Source organism: Alosa sapidissima, chromosome 15 (genome assembly GCF_018492685.1).
Source record: "Alosa sapidissima isolate fAloSap1 chromosome 15, fAloSap1.pri, whole genome shotgun sequence".
Lineage (NCBI taxonomy): Eukaryota > Metazoa > Chordata > Actinopteri > Clupeiformes > Clupeidae > Alosa > Alosa sapidissima.
The window spans coordinates 10,193,157-10,218,758 of NC_055971.1; the positions used below are offsets into that span (position 1 = coordinate 10,193,157).

General features: G+C 43.8%; 2 protein-coding genes across 3 annotated transcripts in view; one reads left to right on the forward strand and one right to left on the reverse strand.

Annotated features, from left to right (window-relative positions):
* gosr1 (golgi SNAP receptor complex member 1) overlaps positions 1-12,498 on the forward strand; it is a 35,628-nt gene extending 23,130 nt beyond the window's left edge. For both annotated transcript variants that reach the window (XM_042063596.1, XM_042063597.1), the window contains 3 exons: positions 3,620-3,649; positions 7,243-7,325; positions 9,158-12,498. In XM_042063596.1, the coding sequence (XP_041919530.1) occupies positions 3,620-3,649; positions 7,243-7,325; positions 9,158-9,282 (238 nt within the window). In that variant the 3' untranslated portion in view covers positions 9,283-12,498. The remainder of the gene's footprint in view (positions 1-3,619; positions 3,650-7,242; positions 7,326-9,157) is intronic.
* Positions 12,499-13,164: 666 nt separating this feature from the next.
* Positions 13,165-24,518, reverse strand: trarg1a (trafficking regulator of GLUT4 (SLC2A4) 1a). Its single transcript, XM_042064760.1, has 3 exons — positions 23,290-24,518; positions 15,806-15,932; positions 13,165-15,461 (listed from the first exon to the last, which is right to left on the reverse strand). Exons 1-3 carry the CDS (start codon positions 23,692-23,694, stop codon positions 15,451-15,453), a joined length of 543 nt encoding a protein of 180 aa, XP_041920694.1. The 5' UTR covers positions 23,695-24,518; the 3' UTR covers positions 13,165-15,450.
* Positions 24,519-25,602: the final 1,084 nt, after the last annotated feature.

Here is a 25,602-nt window from a genome sequence, read left to right on the forward strand (position 1 = left end):
CCGTACGAGAGGAAAAGTTTCCTCTGAAGGCTTCCAGCTATCCAGCTTTACACAGCAATGCAGTCATTCAGTTTGACAGAAATAAACTTGGCCTTACAATTGTAGGAGCCAAAAGCAGAGACTTTGAAGAGCACAAATCTTTATGGGTTTGATCTTTCTGGTGTGTTTAGCCAGTTGAGCTCCTCTCATCTGTCGTCCCCACTGCTTTTGCTGAGCCTGCAGCCTTGCCCACTCATTTAGAGACCGCATCAGTCTCCCCCTCCAAAACAGTCTGCGCTCTCAGTGACTAGTGGCTTCCTGCTGGCTACAGATTGTTAAGCAGTTGCCTTAAAATATGTCACCCCAAAGGTATACATCAACTGCTACCTGTTCAGTCTCAATTTCAAGCACCATGGGCAGCTGTCTCCAGAAGAAAAACAAGATGTGGTGGATGGGATTTTGAGGCATTTCAGTGATGGGAAGGAACATCAAATATCTTGGGTGACAGTAAACTGACTGACAAGCTTGGTTATAAAAGCAGAGCTACGCAGCTAGTTGTCACTTTTGAATGTGCAGCTACTTTTGGTATCATCTTCAAATTAATTTTGAGGAATTACAGATAAACACCCAGGTGCACTGTGCAGTTAATCAAATGACATGGTCATCTGAAGTACCATGTTGATTGGCTGCGGTTACTGGCTTGGAGCATAGATTTTAAGAAACATATTTAAGTTTCTATAACACACAGTGCTCTGGCCATTAAATGGCCTTAAATTAAACAAACAAACAAACAAACAAACAAACTCATGGCTTGGTCTAAGACAAAATGTTCATTTTACATTGGCACTGTGTTGAAATTCTCTAGCCATCCGTTCAGTGTTTGCTCATAGGTGGACATTTCACATTTTGGTATCTACCATCCAGAGATGTAGCTTTTTGTTCCTTGAACAGATTCAATAAATAGAGGAACCACTATTGACCAATACCAGAAGTCCTTTAATAGCGATTGAAATAATGCTGAGCAGTGTTTCCACGTTAAAGACATCACTTCCCCTTTGCACTCGTTTGTTCTGAGCACCCCACCACCCCCATCCCTCATTTCTTCCCATCGTTACCAGGCTCTCAGTAGGGTGCGGTGCTCTTTGTTAATGTAATTGGACTAATGCATCTGTCGCCAGAGTGCTTCAGTTCAGGCTGGCGGCTACTTTAAACGAGAGGCTAGCTGTTAGTTCACAAGGGAAAGCCCCAGTGGCCCAATGATGATGTAGCATGCCGCCCCGGCCATGCAGATCAGACCATCCTCCAGCCAGTTGATTCGTTTGTGTCAATACGTTTACAAAGACACTGGCTGAACACGCTGTTCAGGGCACCTGAATGGTTTTGATGTGGCATGGAATCAGGTTATAGTTGTAAGGTACCTGGGGTCTGCTAGTCCCTGACCCGTGTTTTTCAATTCAATTTTATGTATTTGGCACCAGCTATACCTATTGGATTTGTCTCAAGGAGCTCACAGGAGCCCATAGCCTGAACCCTGAGACACCTTAAAGTTTCTTAAAGTTTAGATTAATGGCAAGAGAGTAGACATCATAGCATCTTGCTGCTGATATATTTGCCCTTTCAGATACATTGATGGTGGCATTTTGGAACAGTCTCTTCTTGATTTGATCTGTTTTTGGCACCTGTGTGTGTGTGGGGGCACAAGGCTGCTGTGTGCCAGGGAGACGGTGTCTCCCCTGTTGTCACCGGCTCTAGATTTAGATAAATGAGTGTGGCAAAGCTGCGTTTAATTCCCTTTTTTCAGCTCCAAGCAGCCAGCCAGCCGGTATGGAAAGGGATGGGCACCTGAGCCTGGACCATCCCTGTACTACTGGCAGGATTGTGGAGCTTTTTGGTGTCTGATAGGCATGGCTGACTGATGGGGGAAACCCTAGAGCCCATTAGGGATCATTAGACTACAGGATGTGTGTGCTGCCTGCCCCCACAAGGTTAATGTCCTTTGGCCACTAAAGTGATGGATCCACCCTCCTTCACGCTTAAGGTTACGTGGTGGACCCTGCTACTTCAGGATGGATAGGCGTGTCCGAGAGGTTTGGCAAAGTCTGCTGCATTTTGTGAGCTACTTGAGCAACTAGAACAAAGTAGAGCAAGAGAAATTCAGCCTGGTTGTCTTGTCAATAACATGCAATGTGTTACTGTTGTAATGTGAACGCTGAGCAGAACAACACTTGCTGCATTTTGTGTGTGTGTGTTTGAGAGAGAGAGAGAGGGGGGGAGGGGGGGGGGTGTGAGCGTGCAAGAGAACAAGAATGAGGATGATGGTGTGGCGGTCGTTTAGAGAGCAGCATATGGCCCATTAGACTCCATTTCCCATCATCTGTTTGGGCCTCTCAGCTCGCTCTCCATGGACCAGCCCACTCTCCAGCCTCCGTCTCCCTGCAGCTCCCCACGTCGGAAATGCACACTAGAATCTCAAGCCTCGCGTGTGTCATCTGTCGCTCAGAAAGGAAATGGGAAACTTGTCAGCTGTCAGATGTCAACCCTCGTGTCACTTGTGTAGCGGTGCAGACATTTTTTGTATTCAGTGCCACAACCCCACACGGAGGGCGCTCTGCTGCCTGTGTATTCTGCTGGAGAGACTCGTAATTACGCTCGCAAAGGAAGACTAATGTCAGCAGCTTGGTTTTGGATGAGAGCACGCTGAAAAATAACAGAAACATACAATCAAAAAAGCTGCTTTTTTAAAAGGATGTTGTTCCTGTACATATAATAACCTCGTGACACCAGTTTCTCTTGCCCTGATAATACTTGAGGCAAATAATCCTGTTTTAGTATCGGTTCTTTTGAGTTGCATTGAATTATATGCTCATCGACTCACATTTCAGAAAGAGATGTTTCTGTCTGATACACACACACTCACACGCACTCTCTCTCTCTCACACACACACACCACACACACACACACACACACACACACACACACACACACACACACACACACACACACACACTTGGCTAGAGGCTGCTGTGGTAATTGCTGGGCATTGCCACGAGCCCACTGCAGTGGTATCCCCTAACACCTTTAGAGAGGGCAGGGCTCAAGCCTCTATACTTGTGTGTATGTGATTTTATTTGACTTGAGTTTGCGTGTGCGTGTGCGTGTGCGCGTGTGTGTGTGTGTTTGTGTGTTTGTGTGTGTGCGCGTGCGTGCGCTGGAGCATGGAGCCCATGGTGGCTGTGTGGGGGGGGGGCTTTGAGAGATTGGGGACTCATCCAAGCACAGCAGCAGGGGTGTGTGTGTCCATATGAGTGTGCGCGTGTAAGCGTGTTCCCATGAGCGTGTGTGAGCACGCCTGTGTGTGTTTGCGTGCGCCTTTGAGAGAGTGTTTCAGTGCGTGTGTCTTTGAGAGAGTGAAAGTGACCGAGCGTGCCTTGAGTGTCTGCGCATATGCGCAAGTGAGCCATCAAAATTCACTGCAGCTCGGCATCGATCACCTCTACTCTGACCCTGCCTCCCCCCCCAGAGAGGAGAGCCAGAGGCACAGGCAGAGCTCGAGTCATTCAGGAGAGCCTGTTTGCACGCGGTCCCCACAACCCCTCTCTAATCACTCACTCTCTCTCTCCTCTCCCTGTCTCCCCACAGCTCAGACAGACTGATCGAAGACACTATAAGGTGAGTGTGCTGAACTGACGCACTACAAACACACACACAGCTTTAAATAAAGAATTTTTTAGCATACATTAATTGATTTGTACTTGTAATTACACATTATTGGCTTGATATCCACTTCAGACTCTCTACATTCATTAAGAAGTCTGTTTACATTCCCTTACCATGTAATCAAGTGTAACGTTTCTCTGTGCACTTTCAGGTTAGTGCATCACTATTGTGTGTTGTGTGTCTAACAACACTGTTGTTGTGGATCAGCACATTTTGCTTGGTTCATGAGCGGTACCAAGGCCATCTTTTTGTCTTTGATTTTCTCTCTGTGACACTTCCATTTCCAAGTCGAAGAGAGACCTCGATTAGCCCATTTCACAAGATGGGGCCGCTGTGTAAATCAACTTCCTGTGGAACAGCAGTCCCATAGACGGCAAAAGAAAAGTCCAAAGACGTTTTACCCTGCCAATTAAGGCATCATTAACATCAACGAGGCCGGACACCTGGACACTGTGAAATAGGCTTATCAATGCACAGCGTGAAGCCACTGACCTATTACTTGTCCACTCACTGACAGCACTAGATTGGCTCTCTCTCTTGATTAGGCTGAAAGCAAATCTGCTCTTCAAAGTGGAGCTGGCAAGACCGCTTTCTTGGCAGCCATTTTTGCCTCTCCTTTCTTGAAGGGGAATACTAGGAAAGCCCAGTTGTTGCTTACTGTGCAACAGCTTTTGAGCCATCACAGTTAGTTCATTTTGGCGGAAAAAAAAAGTCAATTTCAGTAAAAAGACGCTGCCTGCTGTGATGTTTTCTCCTGCCCAGCAGTGAGCTCTGCACCCCTTAAGCCTCTGTTGTGCTTCACTCTCTTCTTCTCTCCCCTACCCTTTCTCTCTCTCTCTCTCTCTCTCTCTCTCTCTCTCTCTCTCTCTCTCTCCCCCCCCTCTCTCTCCCTTTATCCAGTATCTCCTTAATAGTTGTTTTTTCACCAGAAAGAAATGGAAGGATGTGGACCTCCCCTCTCCATTCCACCCCCCTCCATCCATGACTTTCCCTCCAGCTGTTCTCCTCTGATCTCTCCTCTCTTGTATCCTCTCTCTCTCTCTCTCTCTCTCTCTCTCTCTCTCTCCCCTCATCCTCTTCTCTGCCCCTCTGGCCAGTTGCCCAATATCATTCACTCTGTCTGTATCCTACTGTTCTGCCCTTTAAATTTATCTTCCCCGCTGCTCTTTGCCTTAGTGCTCCTCTTCCTCCATTTCCACTCTCCTTTCTCCTCCTCAATTCTAACTCATTACCCCTCCCCCATCTCCCTCGCCTTCCTTGTCTTCCTCTCGTTGGGGCACTGATGGGGAAGCCCGCAAGCACCGGCAGGCACAGGTGCTTAATTAAGGAGACCTGTGGGCCGTGGAGCACCAACTCGCCTCCTCGTCCTCCTCCTCCTCCTCCTCCTCGCCCAAGCAGAAAATTACCCAACAGCAGCTGGTCTGCATCGTTGTCACAGACCCTCTCTGTCTTTTCACTCAGTACAGAGCAGAGGCGATGCAGGAGCACACCGTTTAAACTTTCATCAGGCCCTCCTCTGCAGAGTACCCAAGAGGCCTGTTTTACTTTGTGCTGTTTTAGAGATGCCAAAGAACGACTTTTGATGAACTTCCATATTGATTGCCCCTTTATTCAACGAAGATGCCAAAGATGTAGTTCGACAATGTCTAAATGTGCCTCAGTGCCTCTGTGTTCATGACCTGTTCTATTTTCTAAGTCTGATTTAGCACTCGAGTGATTCACGTGTATATGGTGTATTGGGGATAAAACACTTTAAATCCAGTGATATCAGCATATAAGCAATGCAATGCTATAAACCCTCACCTGTCGTGGTATGGGTTTTAAGGTGAGCTACTGAATCACTGGCAGACTAGTGTATCTGCTGGGGATTTTCATTCCTTACTACGCCTGAGGGTTTAACTAAATCCACCTCTATGGAGACATTCCTGCACTTTTGAAAGTAAAAGGTCTTCATGTTGCAGAGATTACAGCTCCCTCGTGTTCCATGCCGACCCTTACCAGCATGTTGAAAAACACACAGACATACGCACAGTTTCTCCCAGTATACTCTCTCACACACTCACACTCACACTTATACACACAGAGAGAGACACTCCGCTACTCATCCATGTGATGTACCGCCCTGATCTCTGGAGGGCTTGCTATTGCTTGGCTTGTTTATGACTGCAGGCACCCCTGGGCCGAGCCCCCAGAGTCTCTGGCGTGTCCTCAGAGGACAGCGTGTGGGCTTTGTTAGCCAGCCCCTCTCTTGTTTTTTACCTACCTTTTATCATCCAACCTTTTCTCCACGTTGTCGTTGTTTTTTGTTCGCTGCTCGCTCATTGTTGGTTTCCGTAACGTGAAACCAGACAGTAGTCACGCCATTGCCACATCATGGAACAGTCTGTTTATCTTTATTATTTGCAGACCATGATGCGGTCAATGCTTGGGGAATTTTTCCTATTGTATCAAAGCGCGATAGCAGCCAAACAAGTCATCCAAGCCTTGGTTGTTTTCCTGCATAATGTCTTAACAATGGCACTGCACGGTTCCCTGGTCAGATTGGTCCAACAGCTCTGTTAGATTGTGGTGTCTGGCAGTGGATGGCCCTGCAGCCTGCGGTACCTTTGGGAGGATGGGGAATAGGCAGGCAGGCAGGCTGGCTGGCAGGCTTAGCAGTGCCAGGCTATACGTTACACCTCCCAAAGCTGCTGAGCCTGGGCTTGAGTGATCTACAGTGTCACCAGGCAATTTAATCCCCTTCCAACACACAACAAGAAATCTGGAGTCAGCTCAAGAGCCCCCAAGAAGGGCAGGTTTCTCTGCTTGCTAACTCAAGTCGTTTTAAGATCACTCTCCCTTAGTGAGATTTAAGATCACTCTCCCTCTCAGAAATGTCAAACTTGTTACAAATGGCAAGTAAACACTCAAAGATCTTTCCAGTCTCTTCAAGTGGCTCATACCCAATCCCAAGGGGAAAACCAATGTGTTTGTTCACTGAAATGGAAATGCGTGGCTATATTTTTTCTCCCTTGAAGACATCTGCCTCGATGTCTTGGGATATTAATCTCTAATTGAGGATCATTTTTCCTGAGGCATTTTGTCTTACTGATTATTTGAGCTGTGCTTTGGTCTCCTGAGTTTTTAGGATATTAATGCTGATCCATTCTGCCTGCGTATGTGTGAAGTGAACTACACTGTTTAAAATTTGGGTGGACACAGTTAGAGTGTGGTTGGGGGGTCAAAATAAATACATAGAAATGAATAATAATCATGGAATTATCTTAAATTTGGCATATTTTGAGGGGGTTAACTTCAGTAACTTAATTGAACCAAAGTCTGCGTGGGTATGTGTCCACCTAGCTTCAATGGACTCAAGCTACTGCACCCAACCAAACACACACACACACACATATTTTTGTTAAGGTTGTTGTATGTGTGTCTTGGGGGAAAATGCAATTTAATACACAGAGAGATTCCATCATCTGTGGAGTGTCAAGGTTACTCATAGTTTTTCACTCATACCTTGTTTTCTTGTTTAACTGATTTTTCTCTTTTCTCTATAGCATTGCCATGGCAACTAAGGAGAACATGACCTCACAGCGGGGTTTTTTGAAGTCCATACAGAGCAGGGTCAACACTTTGGCCAGTATCCTTTGCTTTCTGACTTTGAGTGTTTGTGTTAATGTGTGAGTTGCATAAGCTTGTAGATGTGTCACAGAGTTATTTGTCCCCAATGGAAATCTCCATTTTCTTTATTTTCTGTTAGTGCCCACATTCACATATTTTTCACCTTGATTATAGGTATGTACAAACAATGGAAGTATTTTCTGCATTTCCAGAAAATACATTTTCATTTTTTATATGGGATTTTCACTGTAAAGGACCAAAACGAACAAAATACTGTCAATTATCACCACATTCTTTGGATACGTGCCAAATTTGGTGACATTTCATGCATACATATTTCATTATTTCAGCAGCTAAAAATAGGAAAACTTCAAATAATAGCCCAGGCTTTTATTTTCCAAAATCGCCGAACTGCATGTATAAGACAGGCGTCTAAATGAGACAGGCCTTTAATTCTTTTCACACAAAACTTCTCCTCTGCAAAGATGGGATATATTATCAAATTAATTATTTCAAAGACGCTGAATACACGCCTACCCATTTGGCTATCCGATTAATTACGGATCATTCATTTAGTGTTGAGATGTTGTTCATTGAGGGTTAGAGATAATAGAGATGATCCAAATAGCATTACCACATTATATTATGATTTATTTATAATTAGAATGTGTTTTAACATCAGTTCATGTAAGACATACATGACATACTGTATTTTCTCTAAGATTATTGGGAGCTTTAAGAAATAAAAAAAACTGTGCCAGGCAAAACGATGTGACTGGGCTGAACAATACAAGTTAATACCGTATAGGCATACCGTCGGCCTATCCTTGTTATATGACAAGATAAAATATTTTGTCTAATGCGCAAATTTCAAACAAAATGGGATGAATTGGACAATGTTGCACATAGGCTTAGTCCATATCAAAAAAAAGTTTAAACAATTTGGAACTTTGGCTTTCACCAGCGCATTCTTTATTAATGCCATCTAATCAGAACTTTATTGTGCGCAATCTGGACCATAGAACTGGCTTAAACTGACGATCTGGCGGATTTTAGGAGATTAAATACAACCCGAAACTAAAAAACAAACCAGGCCTGCCAGACCAGGCATGTAAAAGAGACAGGCGTCTATTTGGGCCTCGGCTTTTATTTGAAGTTTTACTGTATGTTGCTTTTTCTCAGCCCAATCCGTTCACGTTACCTAAAGTACCGTGAACCTTTCGCCACGTAAGGCGCTTCTTACATGCTATTTGGTAGCTGGTTTATTTATTAATTGATTTTGTCTTTTTATTTTTTATGTTAAACAGGATATAGTCCATGTTTAGAATTTTTATGTGATGAGTTAATGAACTTTTTTTTTAGCCTCGGCATTCCTTTTTCTTTCTGATAATGAGTGATAAATTATTTAAATTTCTCTCGTTTTGAATAAGTAAAACACTTTGAATTTTGAATTATATTAAAATCCTGCTGGTAAGCTATTGTGAATAGTCAAAAGCAGTTTATTTTAGTCCCCATCTCAGCTCCATTTTAGCTGACTGAAGCACCTTAGTGCAGGCTCTAATCCAGTTCTCCACAGAATCATTCTCTCTTTCTCTCTCTCTCTCAAAACTCTGGAGTTCATGTTTACAGCAGACATGCTGCTGTTGAGCTGAATGAACATCATCTAAAAGAAAACCTTTGTTTTGTGTCTTTCTGTGTTTCAACTGGATATGTGACTTCAGTGCTGCATTCTCACCATTGTGACAATTACAAAAGATGAGGGCAACAGAGACTGTTGAGATCAGAGAAGGATCAGGGGCAATGGGGTTAGTATTTATTTTTTTCTTTTCCTTGACCAATTCTCTCTCTCAGATCGCTTTCCTGCCATCAATAGCCTCATCCAGCGAATCAACTTGCGGAAGAGGCGGGACTCGTTAATTTTGGGCGGAGTCATTGGCGTTTGCACCATCCTTCTGCTGCTCTACGCATTTCACTGACGGACACGGGAGTTGACCAATCGCTTTTTATTTCCCTCTGGCATAGTGCGAGTTGTGGTGGAACCCGGAAGGATGGACTTAGCAATAGGAGGACCCTGGAGGCTACTAAGCAAACGCCCACTTGGCCTAATCAGATAATGGTATTGATTGTGGCCAGCATGGACTTCCTTATTTGTATTTATCAACGGGAGGGGTGGTAGTTTGGTGCAATCCTGAAGCATTTTTGGGGGGTCATCCTCCCCCCACAAACAGTTATACTGCGGGGTGAGGAGAAGGGAACAGAGACCAAATATCTAATATGACTAATCTGGATCTTTTTTTTTTTTTTTTAAGAAGCAAAAATGTAATGTAACGCCATTTGCTCTGAAAGGGAAGTCAACAAGAAATTATACCCTCTGTGGTGATTTTGTTTCCCCTTTCTTTCCTTCCAAGCAAGACATTTTAATGTGATGGTTATTTTAGTGAAGGAAGATGTTCATCATGTTATGTATCCTGTTAATTAATAAATTATTCATATAAATGTTTAAAAAATGTGTGACAGTAGGCACTCAAAAACTTTCAAGAAGCTTTCGTCCAACTTCAAGATTTAACCCCATAACAGGGATTTAAAACACATACAGAAATCCAAATACAGAAAAAAGCCAACACTGACATGTTGTGATATATTCCCTGGCATGATGAAGGCATTGCAAGCCCAGTCTGAAACACAGTTCTGTTTCAGGCTGGTCGTAATAGAGAGAGGGATCTCCCACAGAGGTCTGTGAAAGTAGAGCATTGTCGGCCGATCGTGACCGTGAGATTTCCCCATCGTACGCGCGTCTCTGCCTTCCTCGCGGGCGGCCGCTGATGGCATCTTGAAGAACTGGAGCGTGATGGCGGAAACGGGCCAGCACTCTCTCCTTGATGAATATACAAGTTGAACATCCCTGGTTTTTTGAGAGAGGGAGAGACACAGCGGGAGGAAGAGTGAGGGGAATAAGCACACGTACAGCAAGGCTGTCACATAAACCCTGTAGCACCAAAAGGTGCTGCAGGAGAAGCTACTAAATAGCAGTGGAAGTCTAGATAGCACCTTTCACCGCAAGTCATACAATACACACTGCCTTTTGGCTCCTACATTGCCCTTGCTCCTTTTTATTCCACTTTCTTTCATCCTGGACTCCTGACAAACAAGGCCTCCTCCGCATCCGACAGCTCTGCTTTGCTGAGGCAGCAGGCTGTGAAGGCATCGGGTTCTTGGGTACTATCCATTTCTGATGGCTCTGTCACCGCAGAGCTGGCCATGTTAGGGGCTCTCATCATTCTCGCACCTTGTTAGAGCATCAGCACTGGCCAAGGATCTCACTGCTGTCTGCTGGTGGAAGCACAAGACGTGAATGTTTGTTCATGACCTTCTGGATCCACACGTCCATCTGATGGCAAATCCATTCTTCAGATTCCTGTCTGAAAAATACTCTCCCTCCATGTGCGGTTTTTACAGTCAGGTGTCATTTTTGGTACCAGTACTTGCGTCTTATTGAAGTAAATTTGAAGGTGAGCTTCATCCTCTGGTGAATGTTTTTTCTGAAGTTTCTATGGGATTTCAGGTGTTGTCTGCACACAGTCAGCATATAGAAGTCTAAAAGGACCTTTCTTTTTCTGTAAATAATGTACATAGATATAATTATATGCTTAGCAGCTCTGTTTCAAGTCAGTTAGGTGGTGGTGCAATTATATACTGTATAGGCAAAGCAGATTAGACCGAAAACCAAATGGTGTTCATATGGATGGTATATCTTGAAGTCTTGGTGTTTCAACACACTTATCAGTGAACAGCAACTATCAGATCTGTCAGACCGTATTTGTGTATCTGCTCATCTGACATTTTTATGGGAATAGAGTTCCTTCAAAAGTTAATGGGTGTGTCAGTAGAAGAATGCTCTAATGATTTGAAGTCCGTTTTGGAGCCATGGACCATGGCTTAGTAAATATCCGCTGGCCATTGTGATAGTGTACAGCACAATGAGCATAATGAGATTTTTCCTAGTAATGGAACTGAGGATTTAACACAGTCACAGAGGCCTGGAGAGATGGAGATGAAGTGATAGAGATGTACAGATGAAGGGAGGGAGGGATGGACATAGTGAGATGAAGGGAGGGAGGGATGGACATAGAGAGTGCAATGGAGCTGTAGGGGGTGAGGGCAGCACACCATTCTCCCCAGGAGGCTGTAATCAGCCCTCTGCCTTTCCTGTGCTGCGCTGTCTGAACAATGCCCCATTGCACACCTGTAGCATTTACCAAACTGACACTTCTGACAGCATGAACGCCACATCACGTTGCAAGTAAAGTGCAGTCAAACATTTGTTGGCTCTTGTAAGTAAGTAAGTAACAAAGGAATGCTGTGTAACGGAAAAGAATTGGGCTACAATTGGTAACCAATGCCAAGATTGGTATTGCCAAGCAGGGCAACATCACTTCAGCAATTGAATTGTACTTTCTGCTTGTGAAAGAACTTTTTTTTTTTAAACAGCAGCCAGTGGCCCTTGCCCAACAGACCATTTTATTTTAATCTGTTAGCATTTTTGCAGAAATCAGCCCCTTTGTGTGTGTGTAACAACTTGCATTTGGCAACCTCCAGCACAACTCCATATTCTGCTTGCCTCGAGCTTCTGGGCTGTGATGACGACAGTGTGGTGCTTGTGAATATTTAAGGGCCTTTTGACTAATAAGCTGGTTACTGGAGCGTAATGGAATACTGTGTACTGTGACTATAATGGTTCCCCTCTCACTGTGACCTCTGGAAGAGTAAACGTGCGCAAAGTACGACAGGCTGATGACCCTCCATGCTATAGCATACAGCCTAATCTAGACTTGCTGGAAGACTGTTCCCCTTTTGATCTAAGTATGACTAGTGAGTTACCGACCCATCTAAACATATGTGATGAGAGTGTATGACAATCTAATTACATGCTTCAGTTGGTAATTTTAACACTTTTCTCTCAGCTTTTTTCTAGCTTGTGTTGGCCCTGGATTAATAGTTTTAAAGACTGTTGAACGGTTTGGTGTCCTTGCCATGAAATCTTTTTTTCTTTTATGGATAAATAGATGAGTTGCTTGAGGTTCTGACTGTTGGTTGTTTAGGCTTCTGCCAAGGCAAAGTGTAATTCATTACCATTTTTATTGTAATGCTTCTTCTGTATATGATTATTGTTAATAAAAAATATCAACCAATAATACAAGCTCTCATATTTGCAGTTTGTGAGCATGTGTGATGTGGGCATGCAAGTGCAAACATGGCGTGAGGCAGATCTGGGGATCTACAGAACCGTTGCAGACCGAAGTGCCCAAACAGGCAGTAGATCTTGTGCCATTTCCTAGGTCATCCATTATTCAGGGTAACTTCAGTCAGGACCATTAAAAATAAAGGCGGGTGTCTATGTAAGTGTGTTTCTAAGGGAAAGTGGTGGGGGGTGGGGACTTCACTTCTTGTCGTGTTCAAATAGAACGAATTTTGGGTAACATTTTGTTCAAGGCCACAATACTGACATAACGCAAACATCCACCAGACGTGTCCGCGTCAGTTTATGGGGTGAACCACCCCCACGTATGTGTTGTATGTAAGCCTTCATACTCCCCTCCCCTTACTCATGTTGAAATGTAACTGTTCAATTTTAATTGAACTGTTGATTTAATTCACATTGATCACAGAATAGTCTCAGACTAATCAGTAGAGGGTTTTTTTCAAAATCTCATTTTGTAGTGGATATCAAAAGAGCAGTGTCCAGTATGGAAATATTCCAAAAATATAATATTTTCAATATCTTATAGAATCCACCTACTGTTGTATTTAATTTATTGTATTTTAAACCATAACTTTACAAGTAAATAAGACTCACCATGGTCCATGCATGTTAAAGTTTATTCCATACATGCGAAAGGTACACAATAAAGGTCTGAAAAACATACATATCCAAAAGAGAACTAAACTGCTAAAAAGATACATGGATAGAAAGTCACATTTCATTCAAGGTCTTAGCAGTGGATGACTGAATACACAATAACAGTCTTTGAAGATATGTGCGACGTACAAGACAGTATGTAAAATCATTCTCTTCAGTGGAAAATAGTAGTCATGAGTTGGACATCACTGACATTTTCTTAAATTTTGTACTGGCCATTGTAAAAAAAAAAAACAATATACATACAAAAGAAGATGCACTATTCTCAATCAAATGTATGGTCCTGATCATTTGTAAATTTCACAGTTATGTTTTTTTTTTCAATCTCAGTCCAGATCAGTGCACATTTTAGATGATGCTTGAACACTTTTAGATAGAGGTCACCAAAATATCTTGTTCTGGAAAACCAGCAATGGAAAATGTCCACAGTGCACTGATTGAGGAGTTATGTGTAACTGAATGTGAAAGGTGCCTTTTTGGTCAAAGGTTTTGGACGGGTTTTTTAGCTCCCATTTTCAGTGACTGTGGATGGGGGATGTTCAGCATGTATCAAGTGCTTTGTTGTCTATACTTGGGGCTGAGAAAGAATTTGATCAGTACACCTGAGCTTTATCTCCAGGGATCTTTGAATGGAGAGTCTTCGTCTGTACTCGGCAGATATGACCTCGGAGACATAAAACCCAGGAAATAGTTCCCTGTGTTCTTTCCAGGCACCATATAACTGTTGACCGTTATGACAGTCATGCCTTTCACTGAACCAGTGCTTTTCTTGCTCATCAAGTCTTAAACGTCAAAAAGTAGGACTGAACAATATGTATTATGCCAACCAATCCCTATGAAAGACCCACTATTTGCTTATTCAGTAGTAAAAAAAAATCCAAACTTCTCAGTAATGGGCAGATGGGCAAATTTTATTGTGCACGAGTTGACAAAAACCAAATGGGCATTTTTTTTAAATGATGTCACAGATCAGTGTGCGCATTACAGTACTATTAAGACCATACAGTGTCTCCAGTCACAATGTACCCACCCTGCATTGGCCTCAGCCTACTTGCAACAGGGATTTCCGTGAGGGATGGTGTACTGTTTGTTCAAAGCATGCCTATATATTGTGTGAATACATAAACTTGGATATATAAATATACATGTATATATAATCGAACAAATACAGGTTGACAGTAGGTAAGGCCTGTATGTGGGTAGTGGGCATAGTGCAGTGGTGAAGAGTATACTGCACTACACGGTATCGGGGGACGGCTAGTACACATATCAGGGGAGTCGGGTAGGGGCAGGGAAAGGGGTCAGGGGTTTGAGCTGGACGAAGTCCAGGGGTTCTTCATGCCTCCTCAGTTGCACCCATGCACAGGGGGCAATCTGGGGTGTGTCAGGCTCAATCAGGCTTGGCATGCGTTATCGATATGGAGAGGCGCATGAGTTTCTGGGACTTTCTAGCACTGATCTCACAGTATGTACATTTACCACTGATTATTGGAACCACACCCTTTTCTCACTGGCACAGAAATAATGATTTTCGTCGAGTCAGTTTCTCTTTGAATAAGAAAATCGTTTGGCTTCCTATGCTTCAGAGAGACATGCACGTGGTATTTTTTAACGCTACAAAGTAATTAGCCAAAATAAAAACCACAGCCCATCTTCATGGTTTCCCTTTCCCCAGCTAGTTTGCCAGTCTGTACAAATCCTACAGTTAGCAGCAAGGCAACCAACAAACAGTGACTCTCTGACTCTCTGCAACCACTGCATACAAATCTCTTTAAAAATGTACATCAATATATATATATATTATATATATATATAATATGTATGTTGCAAATATATTCATATATTTTAGTCAGCTGGGACTAAAGAATGGTTATGCAAAGTCCATTGGTTCCCTTCAGGCCCAGTGGTCCTTGTACAACTGAGAAACCTCCGTCAGCTTCTTCCTCTGTTGTTCTCTCATCGAATCTGCACAGCTGAGTGCGGCTTGTGTACTGAATGCAAGTCATAACCACTAATTACTTTTGGACACGTTGGACAGTATATCAGGTTTTATATTCTTTTTCATCAAGCATATTGTAACCCTAAAGCATGCATCACTTGCACCTATGAATTTACTTTGCATCTGTTTTTTTTGTTGTTTTTTTTTCTTTTTTTGTCGGTTGCTGAGAAGGAGGTATTTTCTAATGATACGTGGCCTTGCTGTTGCTTGTTTTTCGGCATGTTAATTTCATTGTGTTGCTGTTGATGAAACGAGAGAAAAACAAGGTTAGTCCTATCTGTATAACAGTCTGCCTAAGAGAACCTCCTACACACCTCGTCAGTCATTTCATCAATGAAAGTTAGAGATTTGTATGAAAGACCTATGTGCATTCAGGTTTCATATTTATAGCCAGAGCACAGCTGTGGGAATATGCCTTACCAACCCCACCCCAACTCTCAGTGTTTTTGCTTAAAGATCTGCATTCTGTGATGGAATTCTCTATAGATCTTTCCAAATTTGATGACAAGTAAAGGACCAAATGGCACACAAGCAGACATAGGTCTTGGGGAGCAGGGAAAAGATGCTGTATTGCCTTACTTACTTAATACTACTGTGTAGACAATAATGATCACCAGGCCCAGGATGATGGACACGACGCTGAGGAGGCGAGCCAGACGCCCCAGTCTCCGAGCTCCATCCAAGTCGCCCTGCTGCTGACTGTTTCTGGACTGGACACACACACACACACACACACACACACACACACACACACACACACGGGACAGGAACATGGCATGAGACCACAGTGAAACCCACCACACTGAGTGCATCCTTTTCAAATATGAATGAACACCCATTAGTCAACACTAGAGAAGCCCTCTGTCTTCTCCATCTCATGCAGGTAAGGGAAACTAACTGTTGCTAAACAGCCAGTGGATAAAGGACACATATTCCTGTGACTGAGACATACTTTTTTACATGGAGCTGGGAAACTTATTCCAGTGATGTTCAGCAGAGAAATACTTGAAAGGAAAGAAAGATAAATCAGTGATCTCAACCAGATACTCTTTGACCGATAAGCACGTGAAACATCGCCACTGATTAAAAAAGATTGTGCAAAAAGCTAATATCAAAAATACTATTACATACATAATATACACCTCAAGTTTACTTTTTCATTGGGAAACCATTAAGGCAGTGAGGTAGGAGGGGTGTGTGCAGTGCATTATGCTCCTCTCAATTCAGATTTCTCTCAAGTGTGTGCTTCTGAGCAGCATGTGTGACTGTTGTTACACACTGTTGTCTTTATTTGCTGTTGCACATGGGTCGTTGAAACCGGCTGAAATTGCAGGAAGGGTAGAAAAACTTTGCCTGGTTGACACCAGACTGCTTCTCAATTGAGATTGAGAGTGGGCCGGGAAAGGTTTAATTGACTTACGTCTTCCAGGGGCGTAACCAACAGTGAAATTAAACTTAAACTGGTGCATTAAAGTCTTACCAAATCATTTCAGAAGTGCAGCAAACAGCTCTTTCTGGTAAATGAAGGTTTTATATGCAGTTGTTTTAAAGATTCCAAAGAAAATAAACCTTCATATTTGTTTAACCCTGCCATTGGTTGTGTTGAATGCACTGCCATCATATGTCATCATGTTAAAATGATTTGCGATTGGATCCTGGGTTTTTGGTGATTCTGAAATGGGTGTCAATGGGATTCTTTCCACATTCAAATGTATAGGTTCATCTGGGTTCACCAAGGCTACGAAAAACTGCTAGAGAGACTACACTTTTCTATTGACCTATACGCACAAGCTCAATTAAACAGTTTTACAGAGTGATGGACCAGCAGAGCTTGTAAGATAAAGGCCAGGGTTGGTTGGAGGGAACGACTCCTCCATGACTCTAGAGGTCAGAGGGGACTATATGTTGTGTTGAGTTGACCAGGACAACACAAGAAACCTGACCAATGGCATTGTGCTCTCATTACCAGTGGCCCTCCGCCACATCTTCCCATTAACTCTCACTGCACCCATGGGAGGGCGTCCCTTCAGCAGACTGCATTAAAGAAATCAATACCACCTGCCATACCCTCCAGGACAACACCACACACACACACACACACACACACACACACACACACACTGTAGATGCAGTGGCCAACCTCAAAACACTCAGTGGTGCATTTTCATATTATCATGACAATCTCATTCAGATGCCTTATTTTATCACACATCCTGATTCCATATGTTTGTGGTATTTTAGGCTAAGAGTAAGACCCCTCAGGCAACCCACATTGGTCTTTAAGAAATGGATGCAGGACTAAAGTCAGTGTCCCTTTTGGACAGAGATGTATGGTAAAATAGGAGGTGGGTAAACTATGAATTCTGTGATCAATGTGAGGTGGACTGCGCCATGCCGTATCAGATTTTTAAAAAAGGCATTCAGAACATGTTTGATGATGATGGAGGTTATTGTCCAATGTTTATAACAATACCAGTGGTATTAAATGGTTCCTAGAATGTTGGTGAGTGTACATATTGTGAATGTGGATAATAAAGTGTGATTTTTGAATGTAAAAAGTTGCAATTGGTGAATAAACTCTTTTGAGAGGTGGATAAACTCTATTTCTGACATGTCAGAGGTGGATAAACTGTGTTTACTTGCGTTTAGCCTCCACTACATCTCTGCCTACGGACCCCTCCACCCCTCAGTGCTGTCCAAGTGGCATTGGAAGAAACCCTGACTACATCCTGTAGGTGACTTAAAGTTCACAGTCCAACTAGTGCACAATTTCTTTAAAAAGTCCCCTCCTGTTCCACCCCCTGAATAATGTATGTGTTATGGTTTGTTGGTTGCAGGGTGGGGGTGGAGATGTGGAAGCTTAAAATACTTCACTGTAAGGCAATAATACAGCAAGTCAGAGAGAAAATGTATTTTAGCAGGTGGGAAATTTGGAAAGGATATTTACTGCAAGAGCGACTCTCATTGAAATGCAATAGTGTCATTTACAAAGAGATGGGACAGAATTGGGAGGGTTGGTAGCGTCGGACAGTAGTGCTGTCAAAATCCCTCAAAATCCTAGAACTGGTTCTGAAGTGGACCTTCAAAAAAGTCTTCAAAAGCCCCTTTACAAATATTCTTGCTGGCAATATTTTAGAAGTCACCAATGAAAATCAAAATAGAAGTTGTTTTACAAGACCAGATTCTTCCCAATTATATTTAACTGGTGTACTCTTACTTTATGATTTCGTTCCGCATTAATCTTCATTTACAAGAACTCCATTCAACATAATCAGATGCCAGGAAACCTGGCAGTAATATAAAAATCAAGATAATAAATGTTGCCTTCATTTTCTGAAAAACACCTGCACTCGCTTCCTAGTGTGCAATGACATCACTGCACCATTCAGAGTAGGCCTTTTATGAAAGTGTGTCCTGCCAGTTCCCATTGTGTTAGCACATATGACTTTATGCTAATGGCCTATCCGTGCTCCACTCTGAGCTGTGTTTGCTTAGGACAGGGAGATTTACAATAAAGGATAGGATTACAGCTGTCACAGTTGTAGCCTAGGAAAACAAGAAGCCCACTCACCCTCCCTTACACACTCTCTCTCTTTCCCTCTCTTGATCTCCCTTTCTTTCTCTTCTCTCTCCTGCTCTCTTTCTCTTTCTCTCTCTCTCCCCTGCTCCCTCTCTTCCCAGTGGACTTCCTTGTCGCCACAGTGTCTCGGCAAGGCTGCTGAGATTTCGCACAGCTAAGCTCCACCGCTGAGAGTGGCAGGCAGGCAGGCAGGCTGGCTGGGTGTGCAGGCTAACGTCCCCCTGCCTGTCGGCCTCCCTCTCTGACACCTCTCTCTGGCTCCACAGCTCTGATTAGGACCACAGACACACACCCCCCTGCTCTGCTCTGCTCTCCTGGCAGGACGGGGTGTAGGGGGTAGCTTTACATAGTTTCATCAAAAAGTGAGCCCCTCTTGTTTAGCTATACCACCCACCCCGAACACACACACACACACACACACACACACACACACACACACACACACACACACACACACACACACACACATCTCGGCACATTCCCCAGTCTGAGTTCAAATACTGCAGACTGGCCCTGATATCTTAGCAGAGGTATAATATGTGGCCAGGGCAGCAAAGCTCTATTGATCCAAAGTCCAATCACAGCGAAAAGCCGCATCAGCGCCTCCAATCAATGGAGGCCCTTAAAAACAAGAGCACGGTGATAGAGAGCCGTCCACTCGAGGTGCACTTACGCTCCCCGTAACTTTCTCCTTCTGTGCAATACCTCTGGAACTTCTACAGTACGATTTTTTAAAAATTATTATTAATGTTCCGGAATTTCTTCTTTTTAAAAAAAAAAAAAAAAAAAAAAAAAAGAGCTGAATGGCTGTCATTTCAAGCCCCCGTACACTCCAGGCGGGAGCCGTGTCCTTTCCGAGAGGATTTCATTTCGCTTTAATGTCACTTCGGGAGTAATGGCGAGCAGCAGTGGGATTGAGCCAGTCTCAGGGTGGCTTTTCCAGAGCCCAGGAGCTGGGTAGTGGGGGGTGGGGGTGAAGGGGGAGCAGGCCTACTCATGATAAATGGGCATATTGATTTGCCTGGAAGGCAGGGATGCCTGTATTTCTCTCATGAATGTGAGACGTCCCAACCCCCCCCCCCCCCCCAAACTCCTCCTCTTCCTCACATGCCACATGTTCGGCTTGGAGGAAGGCCAATCGATGGCCAATACACGTTCCTGACAAACCTATCGGCATCCTTCTTGCTATACCACGACCAACCACCACTCCCAGCAATCCCCCACAGCATCCTCTACTGCAGACAAAAAGAGAGGGAGAAAGAGAGAGAAAGAGAGATTGTGTGTGTGTGTGTGTGAGGGGGGGGGGGGCTAAGTGCTCTCTCACAAGCCTCAGCCATTAATAATACAGAGAGCAGCCCAGCCAGCCAGCAGCAAAGGGAACGCGGCACTTGGGGGGGGGGGGGGGGGGTATGGGTTTAGTGACTGTAAAAAGCAGGAGGTAAACCTGCTAAACGCAAAGCCACACAGAATCCATCTCCTGGTTGCCTCACTCTCCACAGCCAATCAGGTGCTGGATATCCGATCATGGGCTGAATCTGACTGCTTGCCCTTTAGACTTTGCTCTTGAACACTGTCTCTTTCCCCTCACAGCCCATATTTGATCAAGGTTGGTTTTTGTGCAGGTCTAAGAGAGATCTGGGTCCCCCTTGTGAATTCTCCCTCTCATTAGTTAAATGCCAATCAGGGTAGTCAAGTTTTAAAAAACAAAAATAGATGAATGACTAACTGCACACAGACACACCTGAACCATTATACCCTCTGCCCATGCCGTACATGCACACACACACACACACTCACACACACACACACACATAAACACACACGCACACACACACACATCAACAGAAACCTCCTGCACGTGCATCCATTTGACTACACTCACATGCAGCTCTAACGCCATCAGCACTGCAGTCCCAGCAGCACACAAACACACATACTCACTCATAACTCACGCACAATGGCCCGTATTTCACATGTAAATCTGCCAAGCGTGCCCTGGCAGGAGCAGCAGCAGCCGTTGAGGTGGTGGTGGCTGCGTGTTTCCTGCGTCCTGCCTGCTCTACTTGCAGAGCTGGGTCAATGCAATAAAAGGCCATTACTCCACAGCCCTCCACTCCCCTTAATTGACTCCTAGGCTTCTGCTTCGGTAAACTGCCACCAGGAAATCCCCTTCCTCAAATCGGTTTTCTCCTGGAACCTCATTCCAGTTTGTCCACAGTCTAGGCCACATGACTGGTCTACCTGCCTTTGATGAAGCAGTGGTGCCTTTATGTATGTGTATGTGTGTGTGTGTGTGTATGTGTTTGTGTTTGTGTATGTGTGTGTGTGTGTGTGTGTGTGTGTGTGTGTGTGTGTGTGTGGCGGGGTGGGGGTTCTCTCCACTGCTCCAGGGGAAGTCATAGAGGGGATGTTTATCTGGGAGATGTCTAATGTCTAACTGCTGCAAACGGCCCTCTGCAGAAGCAGCTAATTGACTCCTCTCACCTTGTATTGAGTTAGATGCCAGCTCTTATTTCCTCTCTCTGTCCCCCTTTCTCCTATTCCCTCTCCCTCTGTCTCTTCCTGGGACTTCACAAACAGAGGGGAAGGTAAAGGCTGTTTGTACACCTCCAAACGGACAAGAGGCTCACATGAACACAGAGTTTATGTGTATTACTCACTGTCACTGGTGACAAGGTCTCCCTCCCACTCTTCCTTTGCTGAGCATGCTTCTATGCGAGTTGCTCATGTTTGTTCATGAGTTCATTTGTTGTTTAGAGGAGTCAGTCACACTGGCCATCAGTTCTTTCATAGTCCTATCAGGGTTTGCCAGTATCAGGAAGTTTTCATTCTACTTCCAAGCTGGCTCAATTACAAGGTTATAATTAAAATGGGTTTAGAATTCCGTATCTCCAGCCAAGACATAATTAATTATACAACACTTTGTAAGGCTAGTGTATAAAGACAAAATATTTTTGATGAATCTGCAGTTCAGAGTTGCAGACCTGTATTATTTTTTTTAAAGATGAAACACTGTGGGTCCAAAATCATCAATTTATTATTACCTCATTTTGAAGTTTAATTATCCACTTTTTTGGCATTTATTTCTAAGGGAAATTTCTCAACCTTTGAGTTTAAAGCCCTCCAAAATAAAATGGCAAAAAGTAGCTTTTCACCCTTTATTAATTAAACAGCTTCATGGAAATATTAATGTTCAGATTTGTCTCTGGTGTTTTAGTAAACGTCTGTTAAGTAAGTTACATTATAAATTCTAGGGTTATTTTACATTTACTTTTGTGAAAATGACATCTGAAATTTCCTCAGTCGGTGCATTATGTACTGCAGTCTAGGTCAGTAGCCTAATTTTGCACTGGGTCATGTCCCACTGTCAGCCTAATCTATCGGTGTGACTCCGTGGACTCTCCTCTTTACTCTGCCTTCAGACCGACCGTCCAGATGAGAACACACATACTTGGATAAGAAACCTCTCCAGAGGCCGAAGGCTAACCTGAAATGCTTGGATGAAACGCGAACATATTGCACTACAAACACGCATGACACAGGCAATACAGACGTTTCTCACACAAAACATTACATAGAGTCTCTGAGTCCGAGCTGCAGTGTTGAACGCGCACCAAGCGAACAACTTCACGCACAATGACCTAAACAGTCTTTCACGTGTGCCACGGTCGTGAAAAACGCTTACTCACACATTATTCCGTTTCAGTACAATATTTGCATTCATTTCAGCTGTTCAAAACGTCCAATTTTCTTCTGACTGGATGTAGGGCTACACAAACCAATGGAAAAGAATGACTGAATGGCACCACGCCCTGCAAGTGAAACACTGTCCAAATTACACCCTCTAATATATGGCATTTACTGAAGGCTAACGTCGTTATTCAGGTAACTTTAGTACTGAAATGCACCGTCTGTTAAGATTAAAAAATGTGATTTACAAATATGGAAGTTGGATGTTTTGGGGTTGTGACGTTTTTACATAATTTCTCAACTTGATTATGTCATTGTACTTTCCTTTGTCAAAGGTCAAATGATTGGCTGTGAAAACGTACAATTTAGCAGCAATTATGCCTTTAGTCACTTTTACACAATGAAAATCAATATTCTACTGTGTTGATCATTCATCTCAGCTGTGTTAAGTGACAGGAGCTCGCATGTGCCCGAGGGTGCACCTGGACAGGTGTTCAGTGCGTATTTCCTCTTTACCAAAAGTGTGAATGGGAGCATCTGGGCAGACAAATGTGTGTATAGTAAGTCCTAAGCAAAAACTTTCCCATTCTGGATTCAGTGAGGAATACACATACATATAGAAATATGATGAATGCAGGTTTTACCATGAGGACCATACAGCCCCCGTGAAACCCCTTGTGATTTTTATGAATTCAATAATATTCTTCCTTCTTACACCATATAAATCTTTTTGTTCTCCAGCTAAGGACATGAACGTGTTCACATGGGGCTTTGGCAAAGACGGGTAGGCTACTTACCATAATTGAATATACCAGTGCAACGATGCTGAGGGGCCAGACGGGACAAAAGCAGGACAGAATAACCAAAATAAGATAGTCTTTGGGCTTCTGTTGCTCTTGCGCGGCATTCCCAGTGGAAGAAGTGCGACTTAAACTGACTCGGGACGGGGACAGCGGAGCAGCCCCTAGGTGCCCTGCGGAACCAGACCTCAATGGCACACTGTGGCCGTTTTGGTCAGCATCCAAGGCTTTGTCGCTGCCCATATTTACGGTGAAGGAGCTGGACATCTTCATCCCATTGCCCCCGGGCTCGGTGGTGGTGACGCTGAGAAGTTTCTCCGTCTCATGGGACTCGGGGGGCTGCGCGGCGGCATTTTCTCCCAGGGTGGATTTCTCAAACTCTGGATCTGTATTAATCGCCATTCTTCAAGCACAAAGCGACAAATGTATGGAAAAAAAAAACTCCCGGTCTTCAAGAAAATATCTTGTGTAATCGATACGTTTTGAAATGCTAAATTCCCATACGTGAATTAAACATATTTCTCTTCATGTTTCATCATTTAGTTTTACAATTATTGTATAAATCTGATAAAAGCTGGAGATAGAGTCTCCTCTTTACAATGAATTAAATTATAAATGCGAGCTTTGGGCAATTAGATAAAAAGACAGAACTCCTCTATTGCTTCTCCTTTTGGGCATATGGGCATCCCTCCTCCTGGATCAACAGTAATTAATTTACTTCAATTCCGCAGCTCCATTCAATCCACAGTCATCAGAAAACCATCTTCTTCTGAACGTGCACGCGCCTTATCCATCCACAACGACAAAAAACTCCACACAGGAACAAATCACTCAAAAGCCTCCTGTCCCGCGCTCTCTCCCCGTTGCATCCTTGTGAAAAACGACGTGCTTGCATTTAACATGTAAACATTTAAGGGGAAAATCTCTAGTAACAAAGTCACTTTCTGGGCAGTCTTGTGTACAAACAAAGAACGTGCTGTGCTTCCGCAGCGATACTGCGCCGCTTGAAAGGGCTTGATCTCTCCACGCTGCAGCAACAAGAGTGACTGGCTGAACTTGTAGCAGAGCAGCGCACCGCACAACCCTCAGCATCAGCACCGCTGTGGTGGAGGGGCGCCAAGAGTGAGCAGTACGCGGGGCGGATTCTTGCTGCTGCGTTATTATTGCTCCAGCTCCCCTGGGGGCATGCTGCAATACCGTCTAGCATTACGCGAAATTTTATCAGCGAGGTTCTGCTGTCACATATTTTGTCGCGGTTCAGTCTTGATGTGATTCTCTTCGAGCTACTGGGTACACGTATGAATAAAGTGCAGCCATAATTTATACAGTAGTTGTACATATATAAGATTTGTGATACTCGACACGTTTCTAATAGGCTCAGGTGCCATAACACATTCACATGTATTCATTTCGTTAAGCATTTGGAGTCAAGTTAGGGTTGTAGAGGGTTAGACAGGATAGAGAAGAACGTCATGGTAAGTGCAACAAGTTAAGTGTATTGGTGTTAAGAGAGGGGGGTAGGCTCCTCTTGCCAGAGCTGGGTCTTCAAAAGAGTTTTGAAGATAGACAGGAACGCCCCTGCCCCTTGTAGGGCTTTCCACCATAGGGGAACCACAGAGAAGAATTTGGATTGAGTGTGCATGCAGTGTCCAGGGGCGCCTGCAGGAATGAATTCTATGCTATGGTATGCACACCCATCTACAGAGCCCCCCACCATGCCCCACGTGCATAGTGCTGATAATATTTGTCTTTTTAGGTTCGTTTGTTAGGCCTACTAACATCCACATGCAATATCTTTACAACAACAACGCCTAACAACGACCTATTCATTTGGACAATTTTATACAGCCCTAGCATACTGTGCACATATGGCTTTAAACAGCTGTAATGCTAACGTTTTGACAAGCACACCAATTTTGCTTACCTTGTTCTTGCCCATCTGAAATAACTCATCTAGCTTTGCTCCATCCTATGCCTCCATCCTTTTTGTTGTCGTTTTTTTTTTTATCGTTTTATATATCCATGATGGATCTTGAGTTAGTGAATTAGCTTAACATTGTGGGCTGATAACCAGAAACCATAGATAGTAAAAGAAAACAACTGCGTAGTGAACCCGGAGTGAAACGGGCCTTAGAGATATTTCAGACCGGTGGCGTGGCGTGAATATTTGGTTTGATGAAAGACCAACAGACACCCCGCTGTTTCACTGGCTAAAAGGGCCAGCGAAAGTCTTTCAGTGACCTAACCATGGCCTGTACCGTGAGCATGGCCTGTACCAGGAGCCGAGGCAACATGGCCATAGTTATTTAT

What these genes read in the sequence shown, in the direction of transcription:
- trarg1a (XM_042064760.1), bottom strand. Translation starts at nt 23,694, where the DNA reads ATGGCGATTAATACAGATCCAGAGTTTGAGAAATCCACCCTGGGAGAA. An exon ending in CACTGGTATATTCAATTATG is followed by an intron (nt 15,933 to 23,289) that starts GTAAGTAGCCTA and finishes GTGTGTGTCCAG; the next exon opens with TCCAGAAACAGTCAGCAGCA.